Below are 17,883 nucleotides of genomic sequence, written 5' to 3' on the forward strand. Positions count from 1 at the left end.
ACCAAGCAACAAGTAGCAACTCCAAACAAGCAACTTCCCGATTTTCTTTAACAACATTAGATTTTTCAACTTTTTTTTTTTTTCAGCATTTTTCCTTTTTTTTTCCTTCGATTTTTCGTTTTTTTTTCCTTCGTATTTTCGTTTATGGTGGAAAGTTGTTCTTTAACAAGTTGTTGGGAATCATATGTGGATTTTCTTCAGCTCGTATTTTTGTTTATAATGGATATTATTTTGACAAAAAAAATGGAGATGGATACCAAAACATCCAAATCTTCACTTGGCAACTTACACTTCAAACTCATAGACGATCTTTAATTTCCCTACGCAACCGGTCGAAGAAACTATGGATTATTGTGGTACCGTTCGGTGGTGGTATGAAAGGAAAATGGGTTTTGTGTTTAGGGCTTGTTTTGGTCGTGATTGAGAAAAAAATGAGAAGTTGGGCTAAAAAAATGAGAAGTGGGTGTAAAAATGGAGGGAATTTAAATATATCTATGTGGCATCATATGTGACTTAGTTGAGTCAAAACACGTCGGATGCGGATTTTTGAAGGCCATCACGCGTCATTCGGGCGGTGTATTCACGTTCTCTCGCCACATCAGCAAAAAAAGGGCATTTTAATATCGAAAAAATTTGTCAGGGGTAATAGGACCAACAAAAAGGTTAGATGTGTAGTTGATATTTTGGTCAAATATTGGGGGTATTTTGATTATTATCCCATAAAGAATTCGATTTTATGACCAAATGGCTGTATTGCCTAGCTTCAAATAAAGTCCAGCCACCTCCTCTCCTTCATATGGTTTTCCTTGGGAATTACATCAACTGTGTTAAACAAACAAAGCCAACAACAAGCTTTAGATTTGCTTCTTACTGAAACCATGGCTGTAAATCTAGAGACAGTTTTCAAGTCGGTACAAGAACTGGCAAATAGCAAACAAGTTCCAGAAAAGTATATTCATCCAGAAGGGCCAGTCAATACCTCTCCTCCCCTGCTAGATGTACCAGAAGTTGACCTTAGCCTTATCATATCACCAACATCCCCTGCTAGAGATGAAGAGCTCAACAAACTTCAATCCGGTCTCAAGTCTTGTGGCTGCTTCCAGGTCTGATTTTGATGAGTCTCTGTTATCACAGTTGATGATCTTAACCCCCCCCCCCACCCCCCAAAAAAAAAAAAAAAAAAAAGAAATTAAGAAACTGGATTTTTTGGTTTGCAGGTCGGTGTTGAGTCATGGTAGTAGAGTTGGGTCCATTCTGAATTTCTGACTCATTGTTTATTTGATGTTCAGCCCCATTTTATATTGTTCATGCTCTAGATGTCCAGACCTGGGCGTGCGGGGGTGTTGAGTCTCACATCGGCTCTTTATGGGTGGGATGGTCTCTTTATATGATGTTGGACAATCCTCACCATAAGAGTTAGTTTTTGTCATTGAGTTAGGCTCAAGATCCATTTCTTTAAAAGTGAAAAAAACTACAGTATTAAACTATAAATAAAAAGAGCGGGTACTTAAATAATTTTACTACAAGCTATCTATATGGTTTCTGCACTCTTGGTTGCAATATCCGTTTAAGTAACATATTGGAAATTCAGGTCATAAATCACGGGATAGAAGATTCATTTCTTGACAAAATGCATGAAATCAGCAAACAGTTCTTTGCTCTTCCTACTGAGGAGAAACTTAAATACGCCAGAACAGTTGATGCTGATGCCATTGAAGGGTATGGAAATGATTCAGTTCTTTCAGAAAAGCAAACGCTTGATTGGACCGACAGATTGTATCTAAATGTGTTCCCTGAAGATATAAGGAAACTCCAATTCTGGCCCCAAAAACCTGAATGTTTTAGGTACATGTTCCTTCTATGCAGTTTTACTCTGAAATGAATAAGTTAAACACACAGGGCTAACAAATTACTACTTGCAGGGAAGTATTTGAAGAATATCTCAAGAAATTGAAGTTGTTGAGTGAGTCCCTCCTAAAGGCCATCGCAACGTCATTGAATGTGGAGGAGAACTGCTTTCTGGACCAGTGTGGAGAATGCAGAACGATGGTTGCAAGATTCAACTTTTACCCTCCGTGTCCAAGGCCTGATGTTGTACTTGGAGTGAAACCACATGCTGATGGATCAGCCATTACCATCCTGTTACAAGACAAAGAAGTTGAGGGGCTTCAGGTTCTCAAAGATGATCAATGGTTTAGAGTGCCTGTTGTCCCATATGGTTTCCTCATTAATGTTGGAGATCAAGTTGAGGTACGAAAGTGTAAACTAAATCATGCTGAAGGGCTTCAAATTTGTTGGATTTATTTTGAGTGATTCAAAATTTAATGTGTCTTTTGGTAAGACGCAATTCTTTTATGAAAAGATGCGTCAACAACCTTTTTAGGACACATCCGAAAAGATGTGTCCAATTGTTGTAAGGACGCGTCTCTTCACTGAAAGGTACAATTGCTTTCTATATAGATTAATCCCATTGCAGAAAATCTGTACTTGAGATCTTACATTATTTGGCTCTTTATGATTTCATCTCCTTCAAACGACCTTGTCCTTCATTCAATATTTTACAAAAGCGGTCCAGAAATTTAAGAGTCCCCCAAAACTTCTATTTGAGTGCATATTAGAAGATTTCTTGAGTGGTTTGTTGTATTTTGGGAGTAAGATGTCACTTTACCATTTGCACTCGGGTAGCTATGGAAATCTACTATGAAGTCAATGCCTTTTCCTATCCAATTTTCTTTCTATTCTTTTATTATTATTGTTGCGGCTTGGTTGTTGATTAAATGTTCTTCTTTAGCATTACTATCTCTAATATTTTCCAACAAAATGTTGTACAGCATGTAAAATTCTCAGAATTGTTGTTCCTTGCAGATAATGAGCAATGGCATTTTTAAGAGCCCCCTGCACAGGGTGGTGACAAACGCACAACGAGAAAGAAACACTCTTGCTGTTTTCATTATGCCAGATGCAGATGTTGAGATCGGACCAGTGGAGAAGCTTATCAATGAGGAAAGGCCGAGAGTGTACAAGAACGTTAAGAATTATGTTGAACTCTTCTTCCAATACTATCAGAAGGGGAGAAGACCAATAGAAGCAGCAATGATATGATAAGAACTCCATTAGCTGACAACAAAGATGTCCCGTTCTTGCTTTTCCATCCAACCCCTTCTGTCAGGCCCAGAAAACGACAACAAAAGAGAGATGTTGGTTCCTTCTTCCTCTATTTGTATTTTTTACTAGCCATGGTTGCCTCTTCTGTGCACGAAGAACTCAACTAGACAATACCATTGAAATTTACCACCTGAAGCTGAATGCATTAAGAGCTGAAGATTATTCAAAATAATTTGATTAAATTTTCTTGTGAATGCAAATGCATGACGAGAGCATCAACTACAGCAGAATGTGATGTTAAGACAGTCAGAAACTCCGAAAAATAGAATATGTAACACATTTCACAATGTTTCAGATGGATAATAGTTTTACCCCAGAGAACTTACCTTTTCCACTCAGTGACACGAATAACTTAGATAGATTCATATTCCAGTCTTTGTTAACGATTCAAATGGAACAAAAGTGAATATTTGCAGCGTCGAAACTATCTAAAAATCATTATCAATAGCATATCAAATTTATACATGAGTGTAACAAATGACTTTCCAGTCAGCATTTGATGTATATGAATTAAAGTATCCTGCAGAGTTCTTCTTCAACACCTGTTAATTGTTATCACTTTTGAGTCCTGCATCTCTTATTCTACTATGGGATTTAGATCCATCATCTCAACCACCACTTTTATTAGTTTGGCCCAGATTAATAATGCCTCGGTGTATGATGGAGTTCTTCCATAATATTTCTGTTTTTCTTCAAAAAATATTCCAAAATATTGTTTAGTTATACATTAGAATGATCTTTTAGTTAGTTTCTGAAGATAAGTTTTAAAAATTAGTCTTTAACTTCTTCTTTTTTTCAAGTGAAATACATGTTCAAATATAACTTCAACTTCCGAATACCATTTTCCAACTTCAACTTCCAATATCATTTTCCAACTTCAACTTCAAATACTATTTTTTTTCTTCCAAATATCACTCAATTCATGTTTGCGCCTACTAATAGCTGTAAAAATAAAGTAATACGCAGTCATAGTATCACAGCTGAAGAAAGAAATGTTATTTTAGTGTTGGTCTTAACTTGTGATTAAGTTTTAACTAGCATTTATTTCCAAAGCAGAGCTCACACATGATAACATTTGAGAACAGAGGTAACTACAGCCAAATAGACTCAAGTATATATTCTACCTTATGATTTCTTAGCTAGCAGCTAGCAGGAGTGTACCCTCAATGTTTTATAACACTTCTTCCAAATACTATAGGCGATCCTTTAATGACACATTTTAATCAAATGTCATAAAAGGATACAAGCACAAACCTCATAATATACAAATAGAAAGCATTGTTTATCGGTCTTGTAAGTTGGTAGGTACATTGATCAGCCCAAATGGCTTAACCTTGAACTTGTAGGCTAATTTACGCAAATGTTTCTTTTATGTCATCGTTAGATTTTATCCCTATATTTAAAAATTGTACAAATATAGCACTTTGAAAATTATCCTTTCAGACAAAGTTAGACTTGGCTCCAATATTTGTTCATATATTGCTCAACCTTAATTACAGACAAAATATTAGACTGTCGTCTAACGCACTACAAAAAAATGCTTAATTTGCGGAGGTTAAAAGTTGCAATTCGCGGAAGTTTTAGCCTCCTTTAGCAAATAGCGGAGGCTAAAACCTCTCGCGAATCTGCAACTTTCAACCTCCGCAAATTACCAATTTTTTTGTAGTGACGTTTGCAATAACTTATAATTTTGGACTGTTGTCTAATATTTTCTCATAAGATTTTCCGTTTGCTCAAAAAAAATGTTTACTTCGTGGTCTAAAAGGTGTAAGTTGCAAAAGAAATAAAAAGAGGATCATTCTCTAAACAACCGTCTTAGTTGAATTTGTAATAAAAAGAGGATCATTCTCTAAACAACAGTCTTAGTTGAATTTGTAAGTCTTAATGTTCCACTCAAATTTTGAAAGAAGCGCCTTACCCTCTAAAAAAGACTTACTGTTCCATTCAAATTTTGAAAGGAGCGCCTTACCCTCTAAAATAGACTTTCTTGACACAATTCTAAATTAATTGTATCAGTGTGTTTCAGATGCCGAATGCTTAGATTTTCTTTTAGAGAAAAGACATCATTTCCCCCGGAATTGTGCAAAACTCACTTTAGCAACTAAAACTTAACCGGTAATTATTTACCCCCTAAACAACTTAACCGATAATTATTTACCCCCCTTAGCGGCTCGGACCCGCTGAGTGTATTACACTCGCGCCACGTCATTGCCCACATCATTGCCGTGTCATTGCCACGTCAAAAATTACCAACTCTTCATTTTTTATTTTTCTTTTATTATTTTTTCTCTTTCTTCTACTTTCTCCTCATTCTCACCAACACCGCCGCCCCCGCCACCAACACCGCCGCCGCCCCACCTTCTTCCGCCCCTCCACCCCCACTCCCTTACCGCATCGTGATTTCTTCATTATTCAAGAACACCACCACCACCATATCAAGTCGAAGTCCACTCGTATTACATCACAGAACTTCACCGCTAAGGTGTCAAACAAGAAATTGATTAGGTTGAAGCCTTCATATACACACAATTTCATTAGGATATCGTAGGCAAGTACATTAACCGTCTTCTTTAGCAATGCCATAAACAACAGTACCGAAAAAAGTAAATACAACTATCCTTGGGCGAAAGCACGTTTCATTACGCTTCCATTACATTTGTTCTTTAGAAGTATAGGGAGTGAGTAGATTCATTTCTCCTCCACCAACGAGCTAATCTAATAAATAATTAACTTTCGATGAAGGAGCCCAAACAATAAGCATTCAAGGATATCCGGCTAACTCCTCGCATTTTCATATTTTCTTTTGTTATTTCCTCTATCGCTGATGCTTTCCTTTCCAAAATACTCAACTCCTCGAACCCGAAAATCACCACACGTATCAATGTATTAAGTTTTCCTAATACTAATAACCGAGACAATACAAGCAATATAAGAAACGATACGAGAAATGTACAGGCATAACTAAACATAACTAAAGTCGCCCCCTCCGGACTTTTAGTTAAACACAACTAAAAGTCCATTTAACCGATAACTAAACATAACTAAAAGTTCGTTTCTCGGCATAGACTTTTAGTTAAACACAACTAAAAGTCACGGATCCCAAGATAACTAAATATAACTAAAAGTCATTCTCCAAAGATATTCACTTGCATTTCTAAGAAAGTATGCCTCGTATCGAGCTTGCATTTTAATCTTCTTATGTATAATGTTCCAACTCACATGCTTAATCTCGGTTTACAAATTAACAACAATTAACATAAGTATGAATTCGGCTTGAGACAAGCAACCCAAGCAATAAGCATTCAAGGATATCCGGCTAACTCGCATTTTCATATTTTCTTTTGTTATTTCCTCTATCGGTGATGCTTTCCTTTCCAAAATACTCAACTCCTCTTGAACCCGAAAATCACCATTACGTATCAATGTATTAAGTTTTCCTAATACTAATAACCAGACAATACAAAGAATATAAGAAACGATATGAGAACAGACGGGCATAACTAAACATAACTAAATTTTCTCATACACTTTTAGTTAAACACAACTAAAAGTCTCACGGACCCGCAGATAACTAAACATAACTAAAAGTTCGTTTCTCCCGCGGATTTTTAGTTAAACACAACTAAAAGTCACGTGATCCTAAGATAACTAAATATAACTAAAAGTCCGCCCCTCCAAAGATATTCACTTTGCATTTCTAAGAAAGTATGCCTCGTATCGAGCTTGCATTTTAATCTTCTTACGCGATAATATTCCAACTCACATGCTTAATCTCGGTTTACAAATTAACAACAATTAACATAAGTATGAATTCGGCTTGAGACAATGCAACCCATAATTCCAAATCCACCGTTTGAATAACAATTGTCATTGTTATTGTTAACACAAATAACAATAGTATGTCTCCGTCCCGCCCCGCCTTCTTCGTACGCGTGGGTGCATTCAATTGATAACAATAATATTTTCTTGAAGACAAGAATTGTAATTTCGGACGGTGAAGATTGTTCCTTGAATATGTAATAAGAAATTAAAGTAACTAGAGCTTAATAACAAAACCCGAAACAACACTAGAGAGATAAACCAACACAAAGAACAAAGCAAATGTCAATTTTATGCAAATGTCAACTTTATGCATTTGAATGATCAAGTTTCACCGGTGGGTCGAATTTGAGCCGGGTTTGTTAACTCAACAAATTTAATCTCTTTATTTGTGTCAAATCAAACCCATAAATTAAATCTATATACAAAGAAACAAAGAAGAAGAAAAAAATAGTGGGAATGAAAGTAGAACGCGAAAGAGAAGGGAAAAGAATAAGAAAGAAAAGGAAAAAGTTAATTTAAAATAGAAAATAAAATATTAAGAAAATCTTAATATATCATCCAATTAGAAGATGACATCTCGTACGGTTGGGATCACTTTTAGTGTTTATTTTTTCCTCCCACGCGCTTTTAAGAGATTGAGACACTTTCTTGCCACGTCACCCGTTAAAGGGGGTAAATAATTATCGCTTAAGTTGTTTAGGGGTAAATAATTACCGTTAAGTTTAATACTTAAGTGAAGCCAAGCCCAGGGGGAAATGATGTCTTTTCTCTTTCTTTTATAACATATTTCTTTTCTTTTTTCCTTTTCATATCAATTAAGATGAACCACACAAGTTGATCTAGATATTCGACATGAACGTGAAACATAATCTACCATCTGCTAGCAGATTGAAATCCCTTCTCAATAAAGAATGATGAATCAGTTGATCACCAAATTCCTTTAATTTGAGTCAGTTGATCACCAAATTCCTTTAATTTGAGTCAGTTGATCACCAAATTCCTTTAATTTTCTTCTCATCTTTCTATGAATTTTCTCTTTTTATTAATCATATATATATTTTTGGAATGGGTTGGGAAGAGAAGGATGATTAGATTAATCTTAGTTTTGAAACAATGTAGTATATGCTCTTGCAGATAGCAAGCATTAAATGATACAGAAACCAATTAGCCACCATAATTACTCATTGGTTGGTATATTACCTATTGTCCTCTAAACAAGTTATGCAATGTTATGATTACTTCTCCCTCATAAGCAAAATATAAAAACAAAACTTCGAATTTCTATATCCATTTTGTTAAAAATAATTACATAATTTTCATTCAAATTTGGTGAAAAAACTCCTTCTTGGGGAGGATGGTAGGGTGGGGTGAACAAAGGAGATTTGGTTATTTGTTTTACTTTACAAGTTGTTAATTTTGATGTACAGAAAATTGAAAATTACAATTCGAAAGGCTGGTTTAAGATAATTGGTATGTTCCATTTGAGATTTATAATCTTGAGAATAAGATAGGTGATGTCTGTGTGGTAATGGAAATAACACCTCTTACGTTGTTATATTTCAAATATCTAACTACTATCTCCGTTTCATTTTACATAGAAATAATAATTTCAAAATATTTGATGTTCTAATTAATTTATTTAAAGAAATAAGAGAGAGCTGAATCCTTTTAATTATTAATTTTACCCTTACACTAATAAGGGTAAATCATGTAATGAAAATAAAAGTAGTACTCCTATTACATTGAAATCACAAAATAAATAAGAATAATTTAGTTTAAATTTACTAAAGGAAGTGGTAAAGAGTCTGTGTGGTAAGTAAACGTGACAAGTAAATCGGAGGAAGTGTAATATGTTTCTTATTCTGACAACTCTAAAAAATTTACTAAAGGAAGTTCAATGATAATTGATTCAAATCCTTGTCTTCATCACCAAATTAATTTTTGTTCATCTTATTAATAATCTAGCTAGAACGCAAAACAGAAAAATAAAAAAATAAAAAGACAATTGAAGGTGCCTTTTCTTTTAGTTTCTTTATTTGTTTATTTTCACATCTTTCTTTTTGTTTTCACTTATTTTGCTTTTTATTTTTTTGTTGGGATTGGGGAGGAGTGAATCTGGAAGTGAGGCTGTGAGGGGCATGGTAGATTAATTAATACTTATTGTCGTTATTATTTTTGTTGAAGAAAAGGATATGCTGAAAATACATGAGTCCCTTTATTTGTATGTTTACTTATAATTCTTGAAAGAGGAAGTGCAAAATGGAGGATGATGAACTTTCCTAGCGAGGAGCCATCTAATTCTTCACTATGTTCATATCAAAAGAGAGTTTAATTCCCTCACTCAATTTCTTCAATTCAACGTTAATATATCTGAATATTTTATGACTACACCCTTCACAAATTTAATCAGAAGGAACTTCTACAAACAACTAAAATCTCTTGAACAGATGCCTCGGAAATGCACGAGGCATGATGTATTATGTAATAGGATAACTTTACGGTAGATCATTCAACTTTTTTTTTTTTTTTTTAATTGTATCACAGTTATTAAATTATTTTTTGTAGTAAAAAGGTAATTCAATATATTTTACCTAAGTATCACAAGAAGTCACTAAATTATTACAACAAATAAAAGTATTTTGACCAAGTATTACAAAAAGTCATTCAGTAAACTAAGAAACTAAGTACGTGTTTGGACATAGATTTGGTTGAAACTAGAAAAAGAACTTTTGAAGTTGAAAAATGACATTTAGAAGTTGAGTTGTATTTGGATAATCAATTTTTTAAACTTGAAAAACTCATCTCCAAAAACTAACTTAAAAATCAATCCACCAGACAATATAACAAAATACCCAGTGTAAATTAAACCACAAGTGGGTCTGGAAAGAATAGAGTGTACGCAAACCTTATTTCTACTTTGAGAGGTAAAGATGTTTCCACTAGACCCTCGGCTCCAATCCACCAAACGATATTTTTTAAAAAGATTAATTTTATAAAAGGAAAAAAGTTTCTTTGTCCAAACCGCGGCTTCCTTTCAAAATTGTTTTTTGTTCTTTATTTTGACAGCGATATTGAGTTAGTGGATGTTAATTAGGAGAGTTTACCTTATTTTGTTGCTGGAAGTTAATTAGGAGAGTTTACCTTATTTTGTTGCATGTGGGGACAATGGGATATGAAGAAACACAAGAATCATAGATGGCTTTCGACGGTCATTAGTTTGGATAATAATCAAATTGGAAATATGAAAATCAAAATTAATTTATCCACACACACCCCTTTCACCCACTCACAAGAATAGCTTAATTTGCAAAATTATAGTGTGGTCCACAGAGTTATGTACTTTATGTAAAATGCAAGAAATAATCGGGAAAGAATTACGTGCCTAATGACAGTTTGTTTGTTTGTTTGTTTTTTTTTTTTTTTTTTTTTGATTGAATTTGATTGAATGTATGTTGTTGTTCGAGAAGAGAAGGACTGGCCCCAATATCCATGTCATCACCTAACTAAAGAAAAACGACTCAGCAGCAAATTAAATTAAACAGGACTTTTCACCTATATATATACAAACAAGCCTAAAAGACATCTATCACTACTGAAAAGAAAACCACATTTCTTTCTATTACAGTAAAGTAAAAAGAGCAAAAAGAATAATGGAATCTTGGCTTCGTATTTTCTTCTTGTTTGCTTGCCTCTTTCCAGGTTTCGTTGAATGCCGGATTCGACGTTACAATTTCAATGTAAGTATTAGTAGTAAAGTAAGGATTTAATTGTAAGTAACTTCTACGATATCAACGTAATTTAACTTGTTATACAGTAGATTACTTGCATTAATTTTCAGTAACTAAAAAACAGTACAAAGTACTGCTCGTCTACCCCCTCTTATTGACTAGACATACCAACTCTGTTACTAGCTAGTTAGCTATTTCTTCTAAGTTATAGATTTGCTTGAAGCACATAGAACTGCTTTTTCAATGATATTGAAGCATTTCTGCATCATAGAATGGTTTATGAGAATAATTACTTGCTGAATCCATGAATGTTTTCAAGTGCTAGTGTAATCTTCAATAAACGTAAATGACTTTTAATTTGCATGCCATCAATGTTCTAGTGATGGTTCTACTTTGTTATATGGCTCTAAAATTAATTTACTCTCAATGGTCATATTTATTTTCCAAAATAAATGATCATCGTTTTCTCTCTTTTTTTTTTTTTTTTTTTTTTTGTGTGTGTTTTCCTTATTATTATAATTTGCCTTACAAGTTACAACATTTTTCAGAACTGTTGACATTTCGATCCACTATTAACAGTCACAAAATATGTTGATGTAGAGTTTGTTGGCAATAACAAGTAGATTTCTTAAAGTACAATGCATTACAAATTAGCTAAGAGTAAATCCCAATTAGCAAAGGTGGTTGGTCTAATAAAACAAAAATTAGTTGGCGCCAACACTTCAAAAAATAATCATTACTACTTTCAAACCATATGGAAGGTGAAAATAAATTGTCAAACCATACATCATCAGTACCATGACACTCCTATCAAAAATACTAACAAATTTATTACTCCAAAACCAGGTGATGATGAAAAATACGACTCGTCTGTGTTCTACGAAGCCCATTGCCACTGTTAATGGGAAATTCCCAGGACCCACAGTCTATGCTAGGGAAGGTGACACTGTGCTCGTCAATGTTGTTAACCATGTCAAATACAATGTTTCTATCCATTGGTAAGTTATATAAATAGAGAGATTTTTACATGATCTATATTTAACCAGCATGTTGGTTACTTATAATTTTTGTATCAGTTTATAATTACAATGTCACACCTAGGATTTGAGCATGTGACCTGAAGTAACTTTTCAAACTCCTTTTGCTACTCCACCAAAAAAATTTCTTATGTTAGGGGAATTCAATAGTTTATATATAACTAAAAATTTCATTTTTTCTCTATTTACACGGTATATTTTTCAACGAAGGAGATTCAACTGTACACCTTATTCCTACTTATCTTTGTACCTTTTTTATATAGACCTTTACGGAAATAGCCGGCTTGCTGAATTTACTGTTTTACTTTTAATTTCTAGTCAGTATATACAAATTATACACGGTTATACATATATATATTTTATACATTCGCTGGCTATTAATTATACATATTTATATACATTCATTGGCTATTTTTAGTTAAGCAATTTGGTGAGGCTGCTATTTAGGTTAATTTTTTCTTTTTTTACAAGTGATTGTATAAATATTTCTCACACATCAGTGCATAGTATTTAGACTGCTCCATTGAAAGCATCAAAATTAATTTCCATTATCACTTTTGTACAATTCACTTAATTGGTTCTCTTTGCTTTACACAATTAATGTTTTCATTTGGTGTATGATAGGCATGGTGTGAGACAACTTAGAACAGGTTGGTCAGATGGACCAGCATATATCACACAATGTCCAATTCAGCCAGGTCAAAAGTATGTGTACAACTTCACCATCACTGGTCAAAGGGGTACACTCTTTTGGCATGCTCATATTCTATGGCTAAGGGCAACTATGCATGGTGCCATTGTCATCTTGCCTAAGCTTGGTGTTCCATATCCATTTCCAAAACCTGACCATGAAGCTATAGTTGTTCTAGGTGAACATAAATTTCTACACTTTTTTTCCCTTAGAGATTTTTTTTTTCCCACTTTGTTACAAAAATTAGATGGCATGTCTTCTTGAGGGAAAAGAGTAAATTAATTTGATGGTTTAATGCAGCTGAATGGTGGAAATCTGATACTGAAGCTGTGATTAATCAAGCCATTAAGGCAGGTGTTGCCCCTAATGTTTCTGATGCTCACACAATTAATGGTCATCCTGGAGCACTTTCAAATTGTCCATCCCAAGGTAATATCTACAACTAAAAAATTTATCGAGTAACTTCTGTTCATTGAGAGTATATAATTATCTTATACTATCAAGCTAAGTAACATACAACAATATGTAACTATTCATAGCAAGTCTAATATATATACATTATAATTTAGAAATACTTTAATTTATATATACACTACCAAGGTAAATTTTGTTACACTATTAGTGTATTTTTCATATGTTGCAATAAATCACGTGCCTTTTTTTTCCGACATCTAGTTCCACTTGTAATCAATGGTTACTTAGTTATTTTTAGGTGGTTCAGTAGTGTACAAATCTTTTTACATTGTCAGTATGTAAAGTTAAACTTACTTAGGAAATAGGGTAAAACCTGTATATCTTTACACCATGATTCATCTGAAAGATAAGAAATTTTAATTTTTGAACTACAATATGCAGGTGGATACAAGTTGAATGTTGATCCTGGAAAATCCTACATGTTACGAGTCATCAATGCTGCACTCAATGAAGAACTCTTCTTCAAGATTGCTGGTCACAAAATGACCGTAGTTGAAGTAGACGCCACCTACGTAAAACCTTTTAAAACAGACACAATTATAATTGCTCCAGGCCAAACAACAAATGTACTTGTAACAGCTGATCAAGGTTCAGGAAAATACATGTTGGCTGCTTCTCCCTTCATGGATGCACCTATTGCAGTCGATAACGCGACTGCTACAGCCACGTTACATTATTCGGGCACTCTGGCTAGTTCGGTCACTACCCTGACTAGCACCCCGCCTAAAAATGCGACCCCCGTTGCTAACAACTTTATCGACTCTCTTCGAAGTCTCAATTCGAAAAAATACCCTGCTAAAGTTCCGAAAAATGTGGATCATTCGTTGTTTTTTACGGTGGGGTTAGGAGTTAACCCTTGTCCTACTTGCAAACAGGGGAATGGAAGCAGAGTCGTTGCTAGTATAAACAATGTGACATTTACCATGCCAACAGTAGCCATTTTACAAGCACATTTCTTTGGCATCAAAGGAGTTTATACGACAGATTTTCCTCAAAAGCCTCCAACTAAATTCAACTACACTGGAACACCACCGAAAAACTTGGCTACGATGAGTGGGACAAAGGTTTATCGATTGGCTTATAATGCAACAGTTCAAGTAGTTTTGCAGGATACTGGAATTATAGCCCCTGAGAACCATCCTATCCATTTGCATGGGTTCAATTTTTTTGCTGTTGGTAAAGGGCTAGGAAATTTTAATCCGAAAACAGATCCAAAGAATTTTAATCTCGTTGATCCTGTTGAGAGGAATACAATTGGAGTACCTGCAGGAGGATGGGTAGCCATAAGATTCCGCGCTGACAATCCAGGTACTACAGAAAAAATAAAGTAACAACATGCTACATTCAGTTGAATTGCACTGATAGAATGATTTTTTTTGATATTATCAGTGTATATAACTTAAATTCACGAGGCATTTATAATGGTTGCTAAACTCTTATGAAATTGCAGGAGTTTGGTTTATGCATTGCCATTTAGAAGTGCATACAACATGGGGATTGAAGATGGCATTCCTTGTAGATAATGGCAAGGGTCCAAATGAGTCACTTTTACCACCTCCAAAAGATCTTCCAAAATGCTAAATTATTTATGCCATTCACTTCTTGATGTAAGCAAATTGTAGGAACACAACAAAGGCTGACACCGAAGAAAAGAGAGTCAACAAGCATTGTATTCATCCCTTGTGTAAAAATGAAAAAGGTTTTGCTCTAGCAAATCTCAATAATTATATTTGAAGCTTGTATGTATATGTTTTTTTGCGGTTTCTAATAAAAGTTTGATGATGTGTGTTTTTTCTATCTCTCTTGCTCCCAGTTAATCCCCTTGGTTAAATCTAACCACTTAAGGAATTATATTACTCCATTTGCAACATTTATTTCAAATTACAACTATAAGATATACAGCCTTGAGTTCCATAGAACATGTCACGATGTGGCATACCAAATTGCAAGACGACTCGTGTAAATTTTGCAGTATAGTCTATGGTGTAATAGGTCAACAAGTTAAATAATTGCAAAGGAGTAAGCTGATGCTAACAAAATCTTGTGTCTATACTAGAAAATCATATTTTTGCAGTAAAAATTCTAGGGTCTATTTTAGTTCCATTAAATGGTTCATCATGCAACTGCCAATATAGTCAATGTTGTCTATCACTATATACTATATATCTTTATGTCAACTTGAGCTTACATCTCAATGGTTTACTTTGTACCTTTAACTTTTTCTATATGAATAGATTTTATCCTTAGTGTAAAAAATAGACCATAATGACTAGTTTATAATGACAGCAATTACTAAGCCTCAAATCCAAGCAAGACTGCTTATAACATGTTTTCGCAAATAAGAATCTTCTATATAAATATGTATAAAAGCAGGACATAGGTCCGCTGACGTGGCGCATCCTAAACGCAGGAAATATATTTATCTTTTACCACATTATTTTGGCAGTTTCCTCTGGAAAAAAAAAACAGAAAGCATGAAACACCGCTTCAGCAACCTAATAATCTTAAAACACTCTTCCCTGCCTTTTTGCTCTCTTTGTAACGTTTCCAGTTTGCCTCTCGATCCCTCCCCCTCTCTCTCTCCCTCTCTCTCTCTCTCCCTCTACATATATATATATATATATATATATATATATATATATATATATATATATATATATATATATATATATATGTATTCTTCCTCCACTGCACTAAATTATCCACAAAGGAGAAATCCCGCAGCGAAGTTCAAGGACCGACCATCACCACTCCCATAAGATCTCAATTACTTTGGCAGTGGCGGAGCCAGGATTTTCACTAAGGGGGTTCAAAATATGAAAAAGTAAACACACGAAGAAGCCAAAGGGGATTCAATATCTAACATATATATACAAAATATAATTTTAGCCATATATAAACAGTGTAATTTTCTGTCAAAGGGGGTTCAGCCCCCTTGGCTGTACCTAGCTCTGCCCCTATACTCTTGTATTAACACGGAATGTATATAGTGTTCTTTAAATCATGACTTTCCGCCTTTTAAATATCATTAATTCAAGATCAAATTCTTCAATCTCTTCATTCCCTCTTTCAGATTTCAATTTAAAGAACAAAATAAGTGATGGCTTCTTGAGGGGAAGATTGGAACATCAATGATACATAAAACTTAATTTACCGACTGAGTTCTTCAATTTTGCGACAGAAAGATTGACTGCTTTTGACATGGACCAATTTGATTCTACTTCTCTTGTGGCTTTATTGCACATTCTCTCCCTGTGTCTTCATGTGGAAGTAGCTTCAACAACTTAGTTATTCACCAGAGGAAACTGATCAATTAGTAGTCCTTGGAGGTGTATCTGAGGTTTGATGCTCCTAAGTCCAGTTTCCTTGTAATTTATTGTTGTTTAGACAATGCCCTCTCTTTATCTATTTCCTATTTGCTATTTTGAGTTGTTTCATTGTACCTTCTTGTGTTTTATGCACCAAATCAGTAAAAATAAGATTTTTTAAACTCACAACAAATGGCTAAGAATTTACGGTTACCATAAAAACTTTGATGAATGAAATGGTGCATTTTGGTCTTCCCTATATCTTTATCTTTCTTCATGAGCTTATTATCTTCGAATGCGAATCATGTTTAATGCAGAACTGTATCATAAGTCTATTCTAAGAAAAAGCAAAACAACAGGACATGCTTATTTTGACGCCCTGTTCGGAAAAAATCCCTTAGAGATACATTGCCCATGGTGTTGAAGAATGAAAAAAGTCTCTCATCGGTGGTTAATGAGATGGATAGTCTCCTTATATGGACTTGGACAATCCTCCCCTCATAAGCTAGCTTTTGAGGTTGAGTTAGGTCCATGATCCATTTCGTTACATGGTATCAGAGCAGGACCCGTCTCACCCGATGTGGGCCCCCAAATTAAATTGCCCACGCACTAGATGTCCAGTCCTAGGTGTGAGGTGGGGTGTTGAAGAATGAAAAAAGTCTCTCATATGGTTAATGCAGACGTAGTCTCCTTATATGGATTTGGACAATCCTCCTCTCATAAGCTAGCTTTTGAGGTTGAGTTAGGCCCATGATCCATTTCTTTACACATGGTTTCAGGAATGGCTCCAAAATCCACACTACAGATGCAGGCTGGGAAATTATAAGCAAATTCAAAACTTATTAACAAACATGGAAGATGCAGAATGCAAACCATCAGTTGCTTTATTGTGTGGCTCAACATCTACAAAAGAATCTCGGTTGATGCGCCAGGTAAGAAATCTTAAGGCAGCACTCAACTTTTCCTTATTACATGGTTTGTGTTACCATTGATGTGGAATATCTTTAAGAAAAAGCAGCTTTGCTAACTTTGAAATTTAGGCTTCAAATTGAGTGAAAAGGTACTTATTAGCACTATATGGATTAAAATGTAGTCAAATAGAGAATCGTATGTGATTGTAGTCTAAACTTTGCTGCATAAAATATTCTTAAAGCGGAACACAAGAATGAAGAGTTAGAGGGACAAAAAGGTTTCTGCAATTCACATGAGTTTCTTGGGAATGCCTATCAATATTTAAAGCATAATAAGCTTCACTACTGTAATTCCTTCCGTAACTGATTTTGTTATGTTTTACTTGAGCCGAGGGTCTATTGGAAATAACCTCTCTACTTTCATAAGGTAGGGGTAAGGTTGCGTAGAAACCACCCACCCCAGACCCCACTTGTAGGATTACACTGAGTATGCTGTTGTTTTGTTGTAGATGCAAGTCGGGCAATTCTTTTTGACCCTTTAAGTTCAATTATTGATGTCTTGCTCAATATATGTTTTCAAAAAGGTTCAACACCTTCATCTACTTCCAACTGAAGGTTTTTGTTCAATATATATTTTCATAACGTTTCAACATCCTAATCCAGTTGTATAGTTGTGTACGAATCTAGCAAAATTACTAGATTTCAATACAATTGAACATCTTAAACGGTCCTGCGAGAACGATTAAA

General features: G+C 34.5%; 2 protein-coding genes across 2 annotated transcripts; both read left to right on the plus strand.

The window, feature by feature from the left end:
• The first annotated feature begins 718 nt into the window (after window positions 1-718).
• Window positions 719-3,319, plus strand: LOC132049759 (flavonol synthase/flavanone 3-hydroxylase-like). The gene is made up of 4 exons (XM_059440682.1): window positions 719-1,103; window positions 1,592-1,845; window positions 1,923-2,250; window positions 2,866-3,319. The coding sequence occupies exons 1-4, from the start codon at window positions 879-881 to the stop codon at window positions 3,100-3,102; spliced, it is 1,044 nt and encodes a 347-aa protein (XP_059296665.1). The 5' UTR covers window positions 719-878; the 3' UTR covers window positions 3,103-3,319.
• Window positions 3,320-10,565: 7,246 nt separating this feature from the next.
• Window positions 10,566-14,714, plus strand: LOC132049761 (laccase-4-like). Its single transcript, XM_059440683.1, has 6 exons — window positions 10,566-10,724; window positions 11,562-11,713; window positions 12,377-12,621; window positions 12,744-12,872; window positions 13,299-14,225; window positions 14,368-14,714. The coding sequence occupies exons 1-6, from the start codon at window positions 10,638-10,640 to the stop codon at window positions 14,496-14,498; spliced, it is 1,671 nt and encodes a 556-aa protein (XP_059296666.1). The 5' UTR covers window positions 10,566-10,637; the 3' UTR covers window positions 14,499-14,714.
• Window positions 14,715-17,883: the final 3,169 nt, after the last annotated feature.

This window comes from Lycium ferocissimum, chromosome 3 (assembly GCF_029784015.1).
Source record: "Lycium ferocissimum isolate CSIRO_LF1 chromosome 3, AGI_CSIRO_Lferr_CH_V1, whole genome shotgun sequence".
Lineage (NCBI taxonomy): Eukaryota > Viridiplantae > Streptophyta > Magnoliopsida > Solanales > Solanaceae > Lycium > Lycium ferocissimum.